The following is a 17,772-nucleotide window of genomic DNA, read 5'->3' on the forward strand; positions in this document are numbered from 1 at the left end:
TAATGTAACGTATGCTTTTCCCCGTCTTTGCTTAAAGGACACTTTGTATTTCAAGAAGAAAAGAAAAAATGAGATGTAAAGAAAATAAATACGAAGGGACCCTATTCCCCATCTTAGGTTCTTAATCGAAAAGCGTCCAACTCATAAAGAGCAACATTAATACGAGTCACGCTCCAAAAAAACGATGAGTGAAAGATTCATTAATCTTGTTAGTCTCACGTGGGAATCTCCTTGTATACATTGCCTAGAAAACGCCTGTCAAGGAAAGCGTCTGCCGTGATAGCGAAGCCTTTTCTAACTATTCGTCCAACGCTCATAGTTGTCGTTTGTCAGTTCTCAGTTATGTTTTCTCTTTTAATTTTCGACCGTAAAAAACACACACGTACAAAAATAAAACACTAATATTAATATTTATTTTTTAAATTTTATTTATAGAGAAGAAGTACAAGCGATAAGAAAGAAAAATTGTTAGACGAGGTTAATAAAAAGACAGTTATTTAGTTGGTTATGAGACAAATATTGGTTTGGATTTTTATAGTAGTCGGAAAACCTCCGCTGCACAAGAAATACGTGTATAGATACACGTTGGAAAATGACCGTGGAAGACCCGGTTACCCCGCCCATCCTTCTAGAAGCTCACGTGTTGTCAAACGTGAGCCCTCTAGTGCCAACAGGCGAGAGAAAGCAAAATACACCGGCTACAATGCAGCAGTTGTTCAGGCTTAACTGTTCAGGGAGGGAAACCTACTACACCCGAGTCGGCGCGTGCATGTCGTAACAGTCTCTCAGAGAAAAAAAAAGGGAAGAAAAAAAAAAAAAGAAAAGAAAAAAGGGGGCAGGGCTTTGCCAGAAAAGGAGGGAAGAGAACAGTCGGGCCACGTGAGATGGCCCCATGCAACGTGATCGGGCTACGACGTATTCATCATGGACCCAACGCCAGTTCTAGTTTCATTTCAGTCGTACTTGGTGTGTTGACCTGTGTGTTTCGCGCTAACGTCAGATAAACCAAAACTTGGCTTCCATATCTACAAGAAAAACAACGTCTGAAAAACATTTGCTTCTCGCTGATGGAATTTTCGCTGTTGTGAATTTCAATTCCAAATCCATGTGAAAAGAAATTGAGTTTCCAGCATTCAACGGTGAGTGGTGCCTTCTGAGGCCTATGAATCGTCACTGTGTGCTTTTATTGATTTATTTACGTGTGAGGCTGTGACTACGTGCTGTTCTTTGACGTTCATCTACAGTCGCCATCTCGAGCTGATCGCCCAAAGTACCTTTGTTTGAGAACCCATCTATAGCCTAAATCGCCGTTTACGCACTATTCCTTCTTATGCAAAATTTTACGAGAAAAAGCTCCCTGATCTAATTATAATTGACAAAAATAAAAGGAAAAAAGAGGCGATATTTGGTTTGTGACAATAAGTTCTGTTGTTGTTTTGCAATCAACTTTACCAGGTCTATATGATTTTTCAAATGTTATACGACTGTTGGACATTTTGACAGCAGAAAGCGTGTCCTTTTGTGGCGGAATCTATGCAAATGACAGCCAAACAAGTTTGAGTTTTTCCTTCTTCTTTATATTCCATTGTGGCAAACAAACATACTAAATAAAAGACACACAGGTGAGTGATGGTATCGTCACGTAGCAGCCACCCGTTTACCCACGCTACCCGTCACCCTTTACATTCCTTCAACTAATTTTAACAGAAAGAGCCATTATGTCCATTTTCATCGTTTACCATGGTTATATTACTTTATCTGTAGATTTCTCAGGTAATATTAAGAATTTCAGAGAATGTGCCCTGCCACCCTGTCAAGATAATACCCCCAAAACAAACGATATAATTTCCATGCAAGAGAAGGTATTCGCAGCACAATACGCTTTTAGTTGTACCTTGGTCCGGCGATAGCAGGTAAGAAAATAGTGACCACACCATTTAAGCTACAGATTGCTTACATTTGATTTTTAAACAAAACAATAGGCAAATACGTCTTGTTTGCCTTTGGTTTTTACCGTTTTTACACATTTTTCAAGTGTTCACCATATAGCACTCTTTATTTTCAAAATGAAATGGTAGACTGTCAAGTATGTAGGAGAAAAAAAACTGTGCTTCGATTTTTTCCTAAAATTCAAAGGCTTTCTACGAAAACATCGGTTCTCGACAGTTGCCTAGCGAACAAGTTCTACTTTAGTCCATGAGAAAACTTACGGTACTGTTAAATTACGTGATGTAATTAACTTTCGAATCTTTGCTGCGGATTTTTGAACAGTTAATACCTTACCAGTTAATACCTCGCCCAAAGTAAAGAAGAAAAAAATAATAAAATCTTTGTTTCTTTTTTGCGTTCTTGCAGAGTCTTTCCCCAGAAGAAGCACTGACAGCTACAGTCTGTCGCAACATGTCGGAGAACGATGGCAGTAGCAAATCATCTTCAGGACCGTCGAGCGGCTCGTCGCGAATGGATTCAACTGGTTCGGCAGCCGGCTCATCGGGTTGCACCTCGCACTCGATTGGAGGTCCTTCATCCCATGCAGAATCTGATTCTTTCCAACATTCCCACGTATCCTCGTTAAAAGGAACTTCAAACTGCAACATATCTGCTACCTCAGATTCGGCCTACGGTGGTTCCATATCTAACAGCCAATCGCAGAGAAGTGGTAGTGGTAGCGGAAGTCGTAGCAGTAAATCCCAGATCAGCTCCAACTCATCCAACAAGTAAAGTACTAGAAATCGATCGAATGGTCAACATATTCATGACCATGTTTTTTTCTATAGTGCCGGAGCCCAGCAACAGCCAAAATTGCGTAAGGAGAAAGATCCCAAGAAACGTAAGTCAAACAAGATATCCATGCCACCAGTGCAGTCCCCTGGTCTTGTCGTGGACCGTCCAGCATCAGCTGGATCCAACAAAGGAGCTTCGGCTTCGGTGGCAGCTGTCATCTCAGCTACATCGTTGGCTATGGCCAATGTTTTTACCGTTGAGGGAGGCAATCTGTCAGCAACGACTGGGCCAAGCTCAGCTGATGCAGTCGGATTCTCAGGTGGCAATGGAACATCTGTAAACGGCAATTCCGGAGTTGCAGTAACAAATAGCCGTAATCCACGGTCAAAGACGAGTAGGTCGGCTAATGGGATTCGAGGTTTTACCGAATCAAGAGCAGTTCAAGCTGCCGCTCTAAGTAGAGCGCTGGACTGTCTCAAAGGCACAGGGTTAGGTCCAAGCAAAGGTAAATAGTTTTCTATTATTCCCCTTAAATCATTCCAATATTAATACTAAGTTGAAAATGAATAGAATCACTCAGCTCCAAGTGTGGAAAGGAGGACGCAACTACTTCGTCGTGGCGGTCGATCCTCATCGATCCATTGGAGACAAGTTTAAAGAAAACATTTGCCCATTTGGAGGAAGTTCCAACTGTTAAATCAAAGGTAAATTGATTTCGCCGTTTTAATGAAATTTAAAATACACAGTCTTCTTACTTTGTTTTTCTCCAGGAAGCTTTTATTGCAGCCATCAGCTTACAGGATGGCATCGTAGTGTATGTCACACCTTCCCTAACGGAGAAGCTTGGTTATCCGGTTGAGATGTGGTGCGGTCGTTCACTTCTGGATTTCATCCATCCCAAAGACCGACTAGCCTTCACTAACCAGATTACTTCAAAACTATTGGCCAGTCTTGACAAAGATGATTCTTCGTCAGGTTATTCATTCAGTTCAGGTAAAATTAAAAAAAAAAACTCCATAAGGTCTTGCAAAGTGCTTCTTATTTAACTTCTGAATTCAACAGATGAAGCACTTTTCCCACGTTGCAGTATGATTGGAAGTTCGTCTTCGCCGCCAAACATGCTGTGCTGTCGACTTCGAATGTACCGTGGTTTGCGCACGTCCGGCTTCGGTATTGTTGACAAGAAAACGTCGTACCTGCCTTTTAAGATTGTTTTGAACTTGGAGAAAATTCAGCTGCCTCGCGAACCCGTTGAAAGTTGCCAAAAGGAAACGGAAACAACAGCTGATGGCTCAATTTCCAAGGATCCTGAAGAAGACGATAAAGACTCAGCAGACTACTATTTACTGGCTTATGCAGTTCCAATATCAACAGCTTACAAAAGTATTTTTATTTGGAAAATGTTTAAAGACAAGAAAGTTGTTAACGTTTTTGCTTATCTAGATCCAGATGAAAAGAATTCAACAGGCGAGTTTGGCCTACGCCATTCGGCGAGCTGTTTATTCAGTGAGGTGGACATGAGTTCAGTGCCCTACTTGGGACATCTACCCCAAGATCTTCTGGGTACTTCAGCCCTGGATTTTTATCACCCTAATGATCTGCCAGAGTTGAAGAAGATTTACGATTCGGTTATCGGTCGCCAAGGAAAATCACTCCGATCTAAACCCTACAACTTCAGAGCTTTTAACGGTTGCTATGTCCTTTTGCAAACGGATTGGACTTGTTTCGTCAACCCGTGGACCAAAAAATTAGAATTTGTTGCCGGTCACCATCGAGTACTTAAAGGGCCATCCAATCCTGACGTATTTGCTAGTCCACCAGAAGGAACAGTCCCCTTCGTCGATGCAGATCCTGCAGCAGCGGAAAATACCAAAAAACTTCACGCCGAAATCTGCACAATTTTAACTGGTATTTTGACTTATGGCATGCAAAAAAAGAATTTAATCTTAACATTTCCCCCTTTTTCCCTCAACAGGGTCGGCCAAGCCTCCTCAGAGTACACGTACATCCAACAATAGAGCGGATACAGCGTTGCTGGAGACTGCAACACGTCGTAGGAAAAATCTGGCCACGTTAATGGGTTCCTTGATAGATGAAGTGGCCAAAGCAAGGGGCAGCAACTCCTGCGGCAATTCGTGTTCCAGCAGTACTTACGCAAGATGTAAAACGCAGTTGCATAGTCCAGCTGAAGAAGGGTCGCTGCTAGGTGACGCTTCGGTAGTCATGGGAGACATATCGACACACGGAGGTTCAGCACTCGATTCCAACAGCGCCGACACGCCACTTTCTTATTCCCTGTTAAACTACAATCAAAATCTGGAGCGGTATTTTCAAAGCCAGCCTAAAATGATGCCTTCAGATGGTATAGACACCTACTCGAATTTCCTGGTCTTCATAACAACATTGTTATGGTTTTCTTAAATTTCTTTAGGCTCAGGAGAAAGCATTGGATCGGGATCGGCCGATTCTAAACCAGGGAAAAATCAAACCCCAAACATGAGCTCAGAAGAAGAAGGGGGTTGTCTTGGTACCGATGACACTTTTTCAGGAACGTTGCCTAGCACTGACAGCCAAAAGCTGAGCAGTTCCAATAGCAACAGCATTAGCCACAGTCGCAGCACTGACAGCCAGAATGGTATGCCCTACGAACCTGGATTTAAGGGCTTACCTTTAACCAAAGAAGCAATGGCAAGACACAACGAAGAAATGGAAAAAGAGTTTATGCAACAGCATAGGTACAAATTCGTCAAAATATAATTTACAAGGCAAGGAGTTTAAAATTGTCGATTTCGATATTCAGAGATCTTCGAAATCGTAGCACACCTGGCCACAGATCTGCAAAAATACCTAGCAGGAGAGATGTACACGGTGTCAAACGCGGACAGGCTGCATCTTGGGAAGAAGGTGGCACTGGCGGAAGACACAAGCACCCGCATATGGATACATTTTGCGCAACACCTCATTGCTATCAGAGCCAGTTGACAGGAGCAGCATCCGGCCCATTCAGTTAGTTCAAATCATTTTCTCCTCATTTTGCTTGGATGCTTATCGCTGTTTCTCATTTTAGATGACTGGGCATCATTAACAAGTCCTTCCCTAATTCCTTCAAATCTACTTCCACCGTTTTCCGTAAGTTCAACGGCACCCAATCAACAGTCTGCTCTCTTCAGGTGAGAACCAAAGCCACTCCTTCTGTTACGAACTAGTATTGATTTTCGATTGTCTTCGAAGCATTCCGATGACAAGTCGAGGGGAAGTTACCAATTCGCTTCCAGCGTTTTACCTAGCGACTTCCGCAGGGACAACGAATGCTGCCGTACGACCCAGCAATAGCATGACGATGGGAGCCTCACCCTACATGGTTCAAACTCAACATCACCACCAATCTCTCGGTCCAGCTTTTTCTCTTCAGCCTTATGCTGCTTACCCTCATGGTGTTATCTACCAGCCTGTTATGGTCCCTCCAATGCTATTTCAGCCCAATTTGGGCATGATGATGTCCGCCACACCTTCCGTGGCGCAGCCACAATCGGCTTCACGTCACCGACCCATTCTTCATCACAATGTAACGTCAATAAGCCTTGTCAATAGTGGAACTGTATGTAAGAATAATTTTTCGTTCCTATAGTACCAAAATGAGAACCTTCATCGTCAACCACAACCTTACCACTTATCCGTCGCACATGGAGATAATTCCGGAGCTGGCCCAAGCTACCGGGAGGATGGGTCTGCCAATGCCAGTGAACAGAGTTCTTCAGTAGGAGCATACCGCCAACAATTAAGCTCGTTTAGGGAACCGGTGAGATAGTTCTCTGCATTTAAGACATTACAAAATGTTGACGATTACCTTCTCTTTCGTTCCACAGTCGGGTTCCAGACAACAGGGAGCAGAACAGTATGGTTCGAGTCAAGCCCAAAATCAGGGTCCAATAAGCCAACAACGATTAGCGTGCAAGAGAATCCCGCCATGGATGGAAGCTGTTTCCGTTTCAAATGAACTCGTCTACCAATATCAGGTTCCCGGTCGGAATTCAACAGATGTGTTAGAGGCGGATCGTGAGAGGTTACGGGTACTCCAACAGCCCGTCATGCTTAATCATCAGCTGATGCAACTCTATACAGAAATGGAAGCCGAGCAACGTAGCGGCATCGATTTGACGCTCGAGGACAGTGAAAACAGCTTCTCGTCAAGAGATACAGACGAAACAAATCACAGAAGACGTGAGCTACGTCGACGAAGTAACGAATTCAGACGGACCATGCTCTATGAAGAGAATGCTCCATTCCCGCACCCTGAATCGTCGTCAACAGATGGATGACAAACTCGACTTTGTGAATGTGGTGGTTTGTTTTTACCTTCCAATGTTATATGGACTCGTTATAATTGATTCCTAAGCGTCGCAGTTCAAATGTTCCTCGCGTATTCTATAACTGCATTTCCTTAAAGCTGACGTTATATTATTGGCATAAAAACCTACACGCATCAAATCGTTTTTTTTACAGTGTTATGATAGAACGTGTTGTTTCTTTTTCCTCTGTACTGCACGGCGAAATGTATCAATACAGAAAATTTACGCTTAGTCGTGCCATTTGAAATGGAGGATGTGGTACTGCGTAATAAAGCGATAGTTTTTGTTTGTATTCTATTTTTTTTATTAGCGTAATTTTGGCCGTATATCAGTCGAGGCAATCAGCTGCTTACATATTCCGTTAGTGGTTGTTTAATCAATTTTCCCTCCCAGCTATGGAAAAAAACCGGTGTAGAGAACTTTAGACTGCCCTGAGGCAGATAGGAAGAAAGAACAAAAACAAGTCCACAGCCAAGTGAGTTTCTATCACAGTAACTTTCCCTACCCTTTGAAGAAGGGATCGGTTTGTTGTTTGGTGACTCGTCATTTACCTTCTGCTCTCCTTGTAGAAGGAAAAAAGCAAAATAATAGTTACTTTCAACAGACGATAAACATCAATTTGATTTCCGTCAAACAGAACAGAAAGAAATTGAAATGACGGACATATCGGCAATGAAGGAACAGCAAAAACTCTTGTACCGACTGCAACACATCATTCCGCGCAGTTTAGGCACATCAATTTTTCACAACAACAAACATGAAGTTGTGGTGCCCCAGACATCTGATGGTCCCGAGGACGTTGAATTTCAAATGACTTGGGGGAAAGTAGCAGGTACAAATCGGGGTTCTTATTATCCATAGCTGTTATTACGTTAATGAAATGTTTATAAGAATCTATTAAGAATCCAATATTTTCTAGCCAGAATCTGGGGACCACCTGATGGACGTCCGGTATTTGCAATCCATGGCTGGCTAGACAATGCTGGTACCTTTGATACCCTGATACCTTTACTGCCCAAAGACCTGCGCATAATCGCTGTTGAAATGCCCGGGCATGGACTTAGCGATCCCTTTCCGCCGGATATTGCGTACAATTACCTCGTATGAATTTGTAGTTAGTATAATAACAAGTATTATATACTGTTTTAATCGCGATAAATTCTCTAGGACTGCTTCCTCGCTATTGAACGATTCGCCAGTTACTTCAAATGGACAAAATTTTCGTTTCTTTGTCACAGTTTAGGAGCTACAATGTCCATGATTTACGCCGGCGTGTTTCCCGAAAGGGTAGACAAGCTGGTCTCAATAGACATCGTACGATTGGAAACAACTCGTCCAGAAACCATAGACGTGAGATTTCGAAAAACAATAGGGAAGCTGCTCAAGTATGAGGCTGAAATAATAGCAGGGCCGGAGAAACCTTTCAGCTATGAAGAAGCCGTAGAAAAATGCATTGGTGGGACTTTTGGCTCGCTTGACCGGAAAGCCTGCGATATTCTATTCAAGAGGGGTCTGAAAAAAGTTGATGGCGGTTACGTTTTCCGTCGTGATCGGCGACTGCTGGCTGCCCCGTTATCATTTGCTCCCAAAGAGGACCAGCTCGTCCTTGCCCGTAAAGTCACTGCTGATGTCCTGATTATAAAGTGCACTGATGGACCTGATTTTGAAACTGCTGAAAATTCCTTGGAACACGTTGAAGCATTGAAAATTAACTGTAAACGGGTTCTATATGTTACCGTCGAAGGCAAGCATCACACCCATCTAACACATCCAGAGCGAGTTGCTCCAATTATTACCGATTTTTTTAATTCTTAAAAAGATAATTCCACGAAAATATTATCAGTCTAAGTCTGTCACCTTTGGTAATTTTCATTAAGGATTCAATACTTTTTTGCCTGGCTACACATATTTCATTTAAGGTTTGCAAACTTATACATACTACGTGCCTGAACGTCAGTGTCATGCGACTTAAGAGTTTTCAAGCACCAATAATGGGCTGTACTATTTGATGGAAAAATAAAATGTAGAAATGTATGGAATAGTATCGAGAGCCATTGAGAGAATTATATCGATAAAATAGGCAACCCAAAACTAACCAAACTGCAACTCAATAATCATGCAAGATCCAACGTATTTTGTATCTAACATACAAGTGTCTAACAAGAGTGTTGCATATTTGCTGAGAATTTTCGGTCCTGCGGTAGCAGGTGGCAGAAGCATGGCAGAAGCAGAGCGCTTATGTTGCCATGGTAACCTTTCGTGACAGCAGAAGTTTTTTCGTGATTAGGCCATGGAGAATGAGATTGATAACTGTTCCCTATGATTAGACTTAGATGCTGTTTTTTGTTTTTGTTTGTTGAGTTATTTTAGATATGGACAGTAAACATACTAGCTTTTCATTTTTCGAGTAAACGTTGCTCTCTTATTTCATAAAAACCATCAGTCGTTAACTGTGAGTTTTTCATAACAAATTTATTCAAACTTAAAGAAGGACAGAAGCAGTCTACTTTGCAAAAAGGAAACTAGTAATTGCTTGATTTCCAGTTTCAGGATTTCAGCCAAAATACTTACCAACTACTTCTCAGATGGCTGAAGATCCACAAAAGTTGCTTTTCCGCATGCAGCATATCATTCCACGAAAACTGTCTCCAGCTGCAGATGTTTATCACAGAGATGCAACAGCATCATCTTCACATGCCTTTCCAATGGATATTGAATTTCAAATGACATGGGGAAAAGTAGCTGGTAGGGCAAACACAAAGTGAGGAGTATGTCTGTAGAATGAACTAATTATAAAACTGTACCATTGCTTATTTAAACAGCTAAAGTTTGGGGGCCACCTGATGGAAGACCAGTATTTGCCTTGCATGGATGGTTGGATAATGCTGGTACCTTTGATACCTTGATACCTTTACTGCCAAAAAATTTACGGATAGTTGCTGTTGACACAGCCGGCCATGGACTGAGTGACCATTATCCTCCTGATATTGCCTACAACTTTTTTGACTGCCTTGTTGCGATTGAGAGGCTAGCTGGCCTCCTCAAATGGAAAAAATTTTCCCTGATTGGGCACTCAATGGGGGCTGCTATGTCTATGCTCTATGCAGGAGTTTTTCCTGAAAAAGTAGACACTCTGGTCTGTCTTGATTTAGCTAGAGCAGAGGTGACCAGACCTGAAACAGTTGGCTACAGATTAAGAAAAACAGTCGGAAAATTGCTCAAATACGAGGCTGCCATTGCCTCAGGCCAAGAAAAACCTTTCACTTATGAAATTGCTATTGAAAAAAGCATAAGCGGATCATTTGGATCGCTCAACAAAGATGCATGTGAGGTGCTACTTAAGCGGGGACTTAAACAAGTTGACGGTGGCTACGTATTTCGTAGAGATAGACGATTGATGGCTGCCCCGTTAACTTTAACGCCTAAAGAAGATCAATTGGCTATGGCAAGAGAAGTTACGGCTAATGTTTTGATCATCAAATTTGCACAGGGACCAGACTTTGAAAGTCGCGATAATTTCATGGAACATGTTGAAAATCTCAAAGCAAAAGCCAAAAACGTTTGTTTTGTGGAAGTAGACGGGACCCACCATGTGCATCTAACCAATCCAGATCGTGTTGCATCCATTATTTCCGATTTTTTTAATGCACCCAGTAGTAATCTACATATTAGTTTGTAGCAAATTTCTGTTCCCGTTCACCGGAAGTTATTTAACGTTAAAATTGATAATCAGCAATAAGGAGAGCCCGCAAGAAGAAAAAAACATTGAAACGTTAATAGTTATAGCAAAATCCACTTTAGTCCCGCTATAACAAACAAATTTGAAAATTTAAAAATAGTAGAATGGAAGAGAAAGGGAAAAAAAAATAAAATCTGAAATATAATAAAAACAAAGACGGCTGCAATCTTTATAAAATGAATTTGTGACATCTAATCTTACAAATATTACGACAGATGGCAGACTCGTAATGCTTACATTTTTTCTTATCGATTTGTTTATTTATTTTCGTGAAATAGCATAAAGAAAGTGGCAGCAGTGCACCTAATTTACCATTTCACAGCATAAAGAAGTGATAAAAATTCGACATTGCGATAAACTTAACAAGACGTCGTTTGTTTCTTACAAGTGAATTGCTAAATAGTTGTGTTTTTAGACGCTAAACATTGCTTTAACCAACCTATAGTGCAAACTAATAATATACCAATCCGCTGAACCATCAGGCACAAGCAAAGGAGCTAAATAATATATGGAGAACAATATGGACGATTTCCAGATCGTCTTTTCCATGCCAAAAGCTGTAAGTTTAAAGTAACAAAATCGCTAACTTATTAGATTCAACTAAGTGTGGTTAGCTCCTTCAGTTTTTGGAACTATGGTGTAAATAAATGAAGAGCTTGATCACAACATTGTCTATGCAAAGCAGACTGAATGTAAGTGTCATCCTTTCCAGAACTTCTTTGCGAAGCAGGCAACCAAAGTTATTGAAGGATTTTCATTTAGCAAACTTTAATTAACATGCAACTAGTATTTAAAAATGGAAAGCACACTGAATACTATAGCTTTTACATAGTTTAAAATAATGTATATAGGAATTACATGCCCATTTGAATGGCTCACTGAGTCAAGCTACTATAAAAAAGTTAATGGATCTTAAAACGTCACATCTATGTGAAGATGTCTACCAGCTTCAGACAATGTTTGCAAAATTGAGTGAAGATCACAACAAAACACTGGATGAGTACATTAGAGATTTGGATAGTTAAACAAATTTATCCTAAGATCAATTCTAAAGATGCTTTCAGGTTTTTAAAATAATCCACCAGCTGACTGACAGTGAAGAAAGCATTTACATAGCTACAGTTGATGTGATAAAAGAGTTTTCCGAGGAAAACGTTTTGTACCTGGAATTACGAACCACACCGCGTGAAATTGGCGGATCGTTTGAAACCTACGTAAGCGCTGTAATTAGAGCAATTGAGTAAGTGTGAAAAAAAAAAGTATTATAGTAAAAGTTCTCTTTCCCTTTTAATGAATATCTTTCCCCGTACTTCTAAAAGTGACTGTCGCAAAGAAAATGTTCCCATCCTTGTTAAACTTTTGCTATCTATTGACCGAAGCAAGGGATTTGATATAGCAAAACAAATTGTTGACTTAACTATTTCACTCGGACATACTCGTAACGATGTAGTCGTCGGATTGGATGTATCGGGAAACATGGCTAACTCTGATATTACAGATTATTTCCCGCTGCTTTATAAAATTAAGGACGCTGGGTTAAAGCTTACTGGTAACATATATACCGAAAAAGAAACTCAAAGAAGGTCGTTATAGTTTCCTTTACTTATAGTGCACACTGCCGAAGTTAGGAATGACGCAGAAGCCGAAGCTATTTTGCGACTGAAGCCTGATCGCATAGGACATGGAACATTTATTTCTCCATCACTAACTGGTAGCTCACACTTGATCCATCTTCTGAAGGAAACGACTATCCCCGTTGGTGTGTAATTTTCAGTTTACATTACTATATTTAATACAACATATTGAAAAAAAGTAAATGTATCACATTTGCCAAATCTTATAACACTATATTTTGTCGGTTCGCAGAATTGTGCTTGACGTCAAACAAAGTGTGCAAAACCGTACCTAGCTTCAAAGATCATCATTGGAAAGTTTTCTTTGATCACGGTATTCCTTTCTCGATTTGCGTAAGTAATTCCAATGCCAGCTCAAGGACTGTTGCCGCTCCAATATGTTCGATTTAAAAAAAAGCTATGATATCTAAATGTTTGCCTTTGCCCATTATTTCAGACGGATGATAAGGGGGTTTTTTCAACCAGCCTAAGCCAAGAATATTTGATCTTAATGCATACATTTAATTTGCCACTTTCTTTGGTAATTGTATAAACTGATTCTCTTGTCTATTTTTTTTTCTAGTTTTAATTGAATTTAACAGATTTGGAGTTTCTCCTTGAGATCGCTCGCTTATACATTTGCTGCCGAAAGCGAAAACACATATTTGCGCAAGGTGTGGGACAAATGGGAGCAAAACAATACAGGTTTGATGAGCAATGCAGAGAAGAAAAATAATTTTATGTAAACCGCTAAAGTTGTAAACAGTGTTATTTGATTGTGAATTAAACACGATTTTTCCGTTCCGTGATTAAACCGTTTTTCCCGTGTATTTCTGATCTTGTGAAAAATAAGAAGTTAATTTTCGTAATTCTCGTTGATTTGAATCTAGACACGTTCATTACTTAATTGAAGATTTTGGAAATTTCTTTGCTTTCTAATTAAATCTTTGGGACAAAATTTTAAGCCCCACGATATAAGCCCGGCCTTCTGTGTTTTTGTGTGTTTAATTCCAAAACTATAAGACCAATTAAAAATAAACTTTATATTCGTTATTAGCCTTCCATTCTGCATCGAAATCTTGTATTTTAAGCCAAATTTGAAATTTGGCTAAAATTGAAAAGTAAAAGGCCATTGCCTTCTCACGTTTTCAATTTTCTTCCTTCTCTCACGTCTTTATCCGTTATCCGTTATCCGGCAATCCGTTTTATATGGCAATCCGTTTTACATTAAAAAAAAAAAAAAAAAATGGCGGAAAAAAAATAAAAAATCGCACTTTTTTCTTTTTTTCCGACACGTAGCCATCTACCGCTCAGACTCATTATTACTGGCGTAGGCAATTTCAGTCCATTGGATGCCATTCGCAGTTAGTTCAGTAGCGTGGATGGAGAATAACGCGTGGCTGGAGGAACAATTGAAAAATGGATAAGATAATACAACAAAAGGATGGTAAGTATAAACATTATTATATTTGTTTTGAATTATTTATTATTGTTTATTAGATCAAATTATGGACCTGCAGGCTCAATTATTGCAACAGCACAAAATATTAGATAACAGCAAAGCTAAGGATGGTAAGGCCTAATACATAATGATTCTATTTATTTGCTTTTATTCATTTGTGTTTTGTAGCTCAAAGTTTGAGTCTACAAGCTCAGCTAGGGGAAAAGAACAAATTGGAACGGAACAGTTTCCAAACAGTGAAGGAGGTTTTTCCAAACTCAAATCTAACTGAACATGAGGATGAATTGGCATTAGGCGAACACAGTCAGGTACCTAAACTTTTCAAATAAGAATTCAAAATAAGTATAGAATTTCAACAAACAATTATTTATTGTTTAGTTATTCAGTCCACCACCTGACAGTGTGTTAAATTTAAATTCTGTTAGTGCTGCACAAAAAGAATCGTTAGTAATAAGCCCATGCAGTGAAGGAAGTGAACAATTGTGGGACCGTTTTTGGGCCGAAAATGGGTGTGGTACGGGAACCCAGAAATGGCATGAGTTCAACATCAAACATGGATTAGGTACTTTTCGGTTTTATGTCTATTGAAAAAGTATTTTTAATGCTATTATTTTGCATTCACAGAATTTAATGGGGGATCAAATCAAGTCTGGAAGTGTTACAGGATGGAAGAGTCAGCCTACAGATGAAAAAACACTGAGAGTGTATTACCATTAAGGTATGAGGTAAAGTAATAGAGTATGCACATTGTCTAATGAGAAGTACCATCTTGTGTTAATAAATCCAGTACAATAGCAATCCTTTATAGTTCTGTCACAGCTAGAAACCTCAAATAATTCTGCTTCTCTGTCTAAAGAACAACTTGTCCTTTACGTTCAGAGTGTTGGGGAAACTGGGTACTTAAATGGCCCTAAAGATGTTTTAATTTTGCTGCCATTGCAGAGATGAACATCATACGTGGACTCTTTAGGTATGAAAGGATTTTTCTTCAAATAATTTTGAATTTATGACGAAGAATTTCTCCTCCTTTTTGCCAACCAGGTCTAATCTACCAAAAAAAATTTTATCCAATAGGAAAGGATTTTCATGTACTGGGAACACAACTATCAACAATGCAACATTGTACAGGTGCTAGTTTATCATTCAAGAGCCTTATACAATGATGTTAATCTGCAATTTGTATGTCCTTCCCCAAGCTTCCACCAGAAGTTGAATCTATGAGTCATGTAAGTTACATGATCAACAGTTGATATGTTTAACGGTGTTGTTTTTCTTTTCTCAATATAGGTTAATAGTAACATTGGATCTGAAAAAATTCTTGGTTGGGGCAAGACACTGAATAAATTGTATTGATTGGATGGATGACATGACATTTCTGTACTTAATTCGGATTCCCCAGACGGTATTTGATATTAAAAAAATTGAAGTGCATATCTGGGCTCCCTTCTTTTCTGAAGCCCCGTTTCCCCTTGACTCGTAATAAGCCCGTAGGGGGTCATGCCCCTACTGTACGGTATATATAAAAACAACATATACCGAGGTTTGGAGGGCTCTGGCCGGAAAGGGGACGTGGGGTGCCGCTTAGTCCGATGATGTGTTCACGGAGGGCGATGTGGCTACCCACAAATCCGAACTAAAGGTTAATCGCTCCTGTAAAAATGTTCCAAATCTTCAGCTCTTCTTCCGGCTTCTCTTAGCCAATCACCGGGTAATCTCCCCGGTGGGTCAACAAGGCAGTGTCTCCCCCTGCCTGGGTTGACGGCAACTTTTGAAAGGGCAATTTTGCCTTTTTAAAGTTGCAAAAATAATTGTAATGTGCAGAGAATTGTCAATAAAATTTTTTTTATAAAATATTTTTTGCAAAATTTGTTTCTTTCACTGTCTGTGTTCACACATTACAATTATCATCTTTTTTTTTTTTTTTTGCTATGCTTGTTTTTGTCACCTTTGATGGTAAGCATTGTTTCCATTGGTTTATCGTTTATCTGTAAGTATTCAGTTATTATTTATTACACTCTTTGAATTCTTCTACTTTGATTCAAGGAACAACGTGTAATATCTGGATATTTTTTGGAAGTAATTTTGTATTTTTTTTACTCGTATGGGAACCGATCCCCAGACATTCAGCGTGCAACGCCGATGCTCTAACATTGAGCCACGAGATATATCTAAATATTTTATTATCGCATATCATATGTTATCGCCTAGGATGTTTATTCAGTCTTTCACAACTATATGTTTATCTTTCTATTGCTTTCAAAGGTTCATACTCTGTGGTAGAGCCTTTATGAACCTGTTGACCCTAGATTTCAAACCTATAGTAGATGTGTAAACATCCTGATGTAACATAAATGTAATAAAATATATTAGATATATCTCGTGGCTTTTCAATGTTAAATGCATCGTCCACAATGTCTGACTAGAAAAAAAAATACAAAATTGACATCATATCCAGATATTACATTGTTCTCAATTAAGTAGAAGAATTCAAAACATCCAGTGTAATAAATAATAATTGAATACTTACAGATAAACGATAAACCAATGGAAACAATGCTTACCATCAAAGGTGACAAAAACAAATCAAAGCAAAAAAAAAAAAAAAAGATGATAATTGTAATGTGTGAACACAGACAGTGAAAGAAACAAATTTTGCAAAAAATATTTTATAAAAAAAATTTTATTGACAATTCTCTGCACATTACAATTATTTTTGCAACTTTAAAAAGGCAAAATTGCCCTTTCAAAAGTTGCCGTCAACCCAGGCAGGGGGAGACACTGCCTTGTTGACCCACCGGGGAGATTACCCGGTGATTGGCTAAGAGAAGCCGGAAGAAGAGCTGAAGATTTGGAACATTTTTACAGGAGCGATTAACCTTTAGTTCGGATTTGTGGGTAGCCACATCGCCCTCCGTGAACACATCATCGGACTAAGCGGCACCCCACGTCCCCTTTCCGGCCAGAGCCCTCCAAACCTCGGTATATGTTGTTTTTATATATACCGTACAGTAGGGGCATGACCCCCTACGGGCTTATTACGAGTCAAGGGGAAACGGGGCTTCAGAAAAGAAGGGAGCCCAGATATGCACTTCAATTTTTTTAATATCAAATACCGTCTGGGGAATCCGAATTAAGTACAGAAATGTCATGTCATCCATCCAATCAATACAATTTATTCAGTGTCTTGCCCCAACCAAGAATTTTTTCAGATCCAATGTTACTATTAACCTATATTGAGAAAAGAAAAACAACACCGTTAAACATATCAACTGTTGATCATGTAACTTACATGACTCATAGATTCAACTTCTGGTGGAAGCTTGGGGAAGGACATACAAATTGCAGATTAACATCATTGTATAAGGCTCTTGAATGATAAACTAGCACCTGTACAATGTTGCATTGTTGATAGTTGTGTTCCCAGTACATGAAAATCCTTTCCTATTGGATAAAATTTTTTTTGGTAGATTAGACCTGGTTGGCAAAAAGGAGGAGAAATTCTTCGTCATAAATTCAAAATTATTTGAAGAAAAATCCTTTCATACCTAAAGAGTCCACGTATGATGTTCATCTCTGCAATGGCAGCAAAATTAAAACATCTTTAGGGCCATTTAAGTACCCAGTTTCCCCAACACTCTGAATGTAAAGGACAAGTTGTTCTTTAGACAGAGAAGCAGAATTATTTGAGGTTTCTAGCTGTGACAGAACTATAAAGGATTGCTGTTGTACTGGATTTATTAACACAAGATGGTACTTCTCATTAGACAATGTGCATACTCTATTACTTTACCTCATACCTTAATGGTAATACACTCTCAGTGTTTTTTCATCTGTAGGCTGACTCTTCCATCCTGTAACACTTCCAGACTTGATTTGATCCCCCAT

At 39.5% G+C, this 17,772-nt stretch overlaps 5 protein-coding genes across 8 annotated transcripts; all 5 read left to right on the plus strand.

The window, feature by feature from the left end:
• The first annotated feature begins 818 nt into the window (after positions 1–818).
• LOC130690923 (period circadian protein-like) lies at positions 819–7,304 on the plus strand. The gene is made up of 15 exons (XM_057513795.2): positions 819–1,139; positions 1,765–1,913; positions 2,356–2,717; positions 2,778–3,229; positions 3,295–3,428; positions 3,495–3,717; positions 3,787–4,107; positions 4,168–4,632; positions 4,700–5,086; positions 5,156–5,459; positions 5,525–5,730; positions 5,792–5,894; positions 5,956–6,289; positions 6,353–6,523; positions 6,591–7,304. Exons 3-15 carry the CDS (start codon positions 2,401–2,403, stop codon positions 7,041–7,043), a joined length of 3,870 nt encoding a protein of 1,289 aa, XP_057369778.1. The 5' UTR covers positions 819–1,139; positions 1,765–1,913; positions 2,356–2,400; the 3' UTR covers positions 7,044–7,304.
• A 245-nt stretch (positions 7,305–7,549) lies between these two features.
• Positions 7,550–9,030, plus strand: LOC130690910 (probable serine hydrolase). The gene is made up of 3 exons (XM_057513774.2): positions 7,550–7,905; positions 7,993–8,174; positions 8,241–9,030. The coding sequence occupies exons 1-3, from the start codon at positions 7,728–7,730 to the stop codon at positions 8,886–8,888; spliced, it is 1,008 nt and encodes a 335-aa protein (XP_057369757.1). The 5' UTR covers positions 7,550–7,727; the 3' UTR covers positions 8,889–9,030.
• A 314-nt stretch (positions 9,031–9,344) lies between these two features.
• Positions 9,345–10,936, plus strand: LOC130690908 (serine hydrolase-like protein). Its single transcript, XM_057513773.2, has 3 exons — positions 9,345–9,525; positions 9,618–9,818; positions 9,896–10,936. Exons 2-3 carry the CDS (start codon positions 9,659–9,661, stop codon positions 10,750–10,752), a joined length of 1,017 nt encoding a protein of 338 aa, XP_057369756.1. The 5' UTR covers positions 9,345–9,525; positions 9,618–9,658; the 3' UTR covers positions 10,753–10,936.
• A 152-nt stretch (positions 10,937–11,088) lies between these two features.
• Positions 11,089–13,234, plus strand: LOC130690907 (adenosine deaminase-like protein). Of its 3 annotated transcripts, none has more exons than XM_057513771.2 (9): positions 11,089–11,371; positions 11,427–11,504; positions 11,664–11,812; positions 11,867–12,052; positions 12,132–12,361; positions 12,422–12,571; positions 12,679–12,779; positions 12,883–12,966; positions 13,028–13,234. In XM_057513771.2, exons 2-9 carry the CDS (start codon positions 11,460–11,462, stop codon positions 13,169–13,171), a joined length of 1,089 nt encoding a protein of 362 aa, XP_057369754.1. In that variant the 5' UTR covers positions 11,089–11,371; positions 11,427–11,459; the 3' UTR covers positions 13,172–13,234. The 3 variants fall into 3 exon arrangements, with proteins under 3 accessions (XP_057369754.1, XP_057369755.1, XP_057369753.1); XM_057513772.2 differs by having other exon boundaries at positions 11,436–11,504; XM_057513770.2 differs by lacking the exon at positions 11,427–11,504 and having other exon boundaries at positions 11,090–11,371.
• A 541-nt stretch (positions 13,235–13,775) lies between these two features.
• Positions 13,776–15,616, plus strand: LOC130690917 (uncharacterized). 2 transcript variants are annotated; one of them, XM_057513789.2, is made up of 7 exons: positions 13,776–13,872; positions 13,926–13,997; positions 14,056–14,195; positions 14,266–14,449; positions 14,512–14,857; positions 14,929–15,015; positions 15,084–15,616. In XM_057513789.2, the coding sequence occupies exons 1-5, from the start codon at positions 13,845–13,847 to the stop codon at positions 14,574–14,576; spliced, it is 489 nt and encodes a 162-aa protein (XP_057369772.1). In that variant the 5' UTR covers positions 13,776–13,844; the 3' UTR covers positions 14,577–14,857; positions 14,929–15,015; positions 15,084–15,616. The 2 variants fall into 2 exon arrangements, with proteins under 2 accessions (XP_057369772.1, XP_057369768.1); XM_057513785.2 differs by having other exon boundaries at positions 14,929–15,616.
• The last annotated feature ends 2,156 nt before the right edge of the window (positions 15,617–17,772 follow it).

This window comes from Daphnia carinata, chromosome 1 (assembly GCF_022539665.2).
Source record: "Daphnia carinata strain CSIRO-1 chromosome 1, CSIRO_AGI_Dcar_HiC_V3, whole genome shotgun sequence".
NCBI lineage: Eukaryota > Metazoa > Arthropoda > Branchiopoda > Diplostraca > Daphniidae > Daphnia > Daphnia carinata.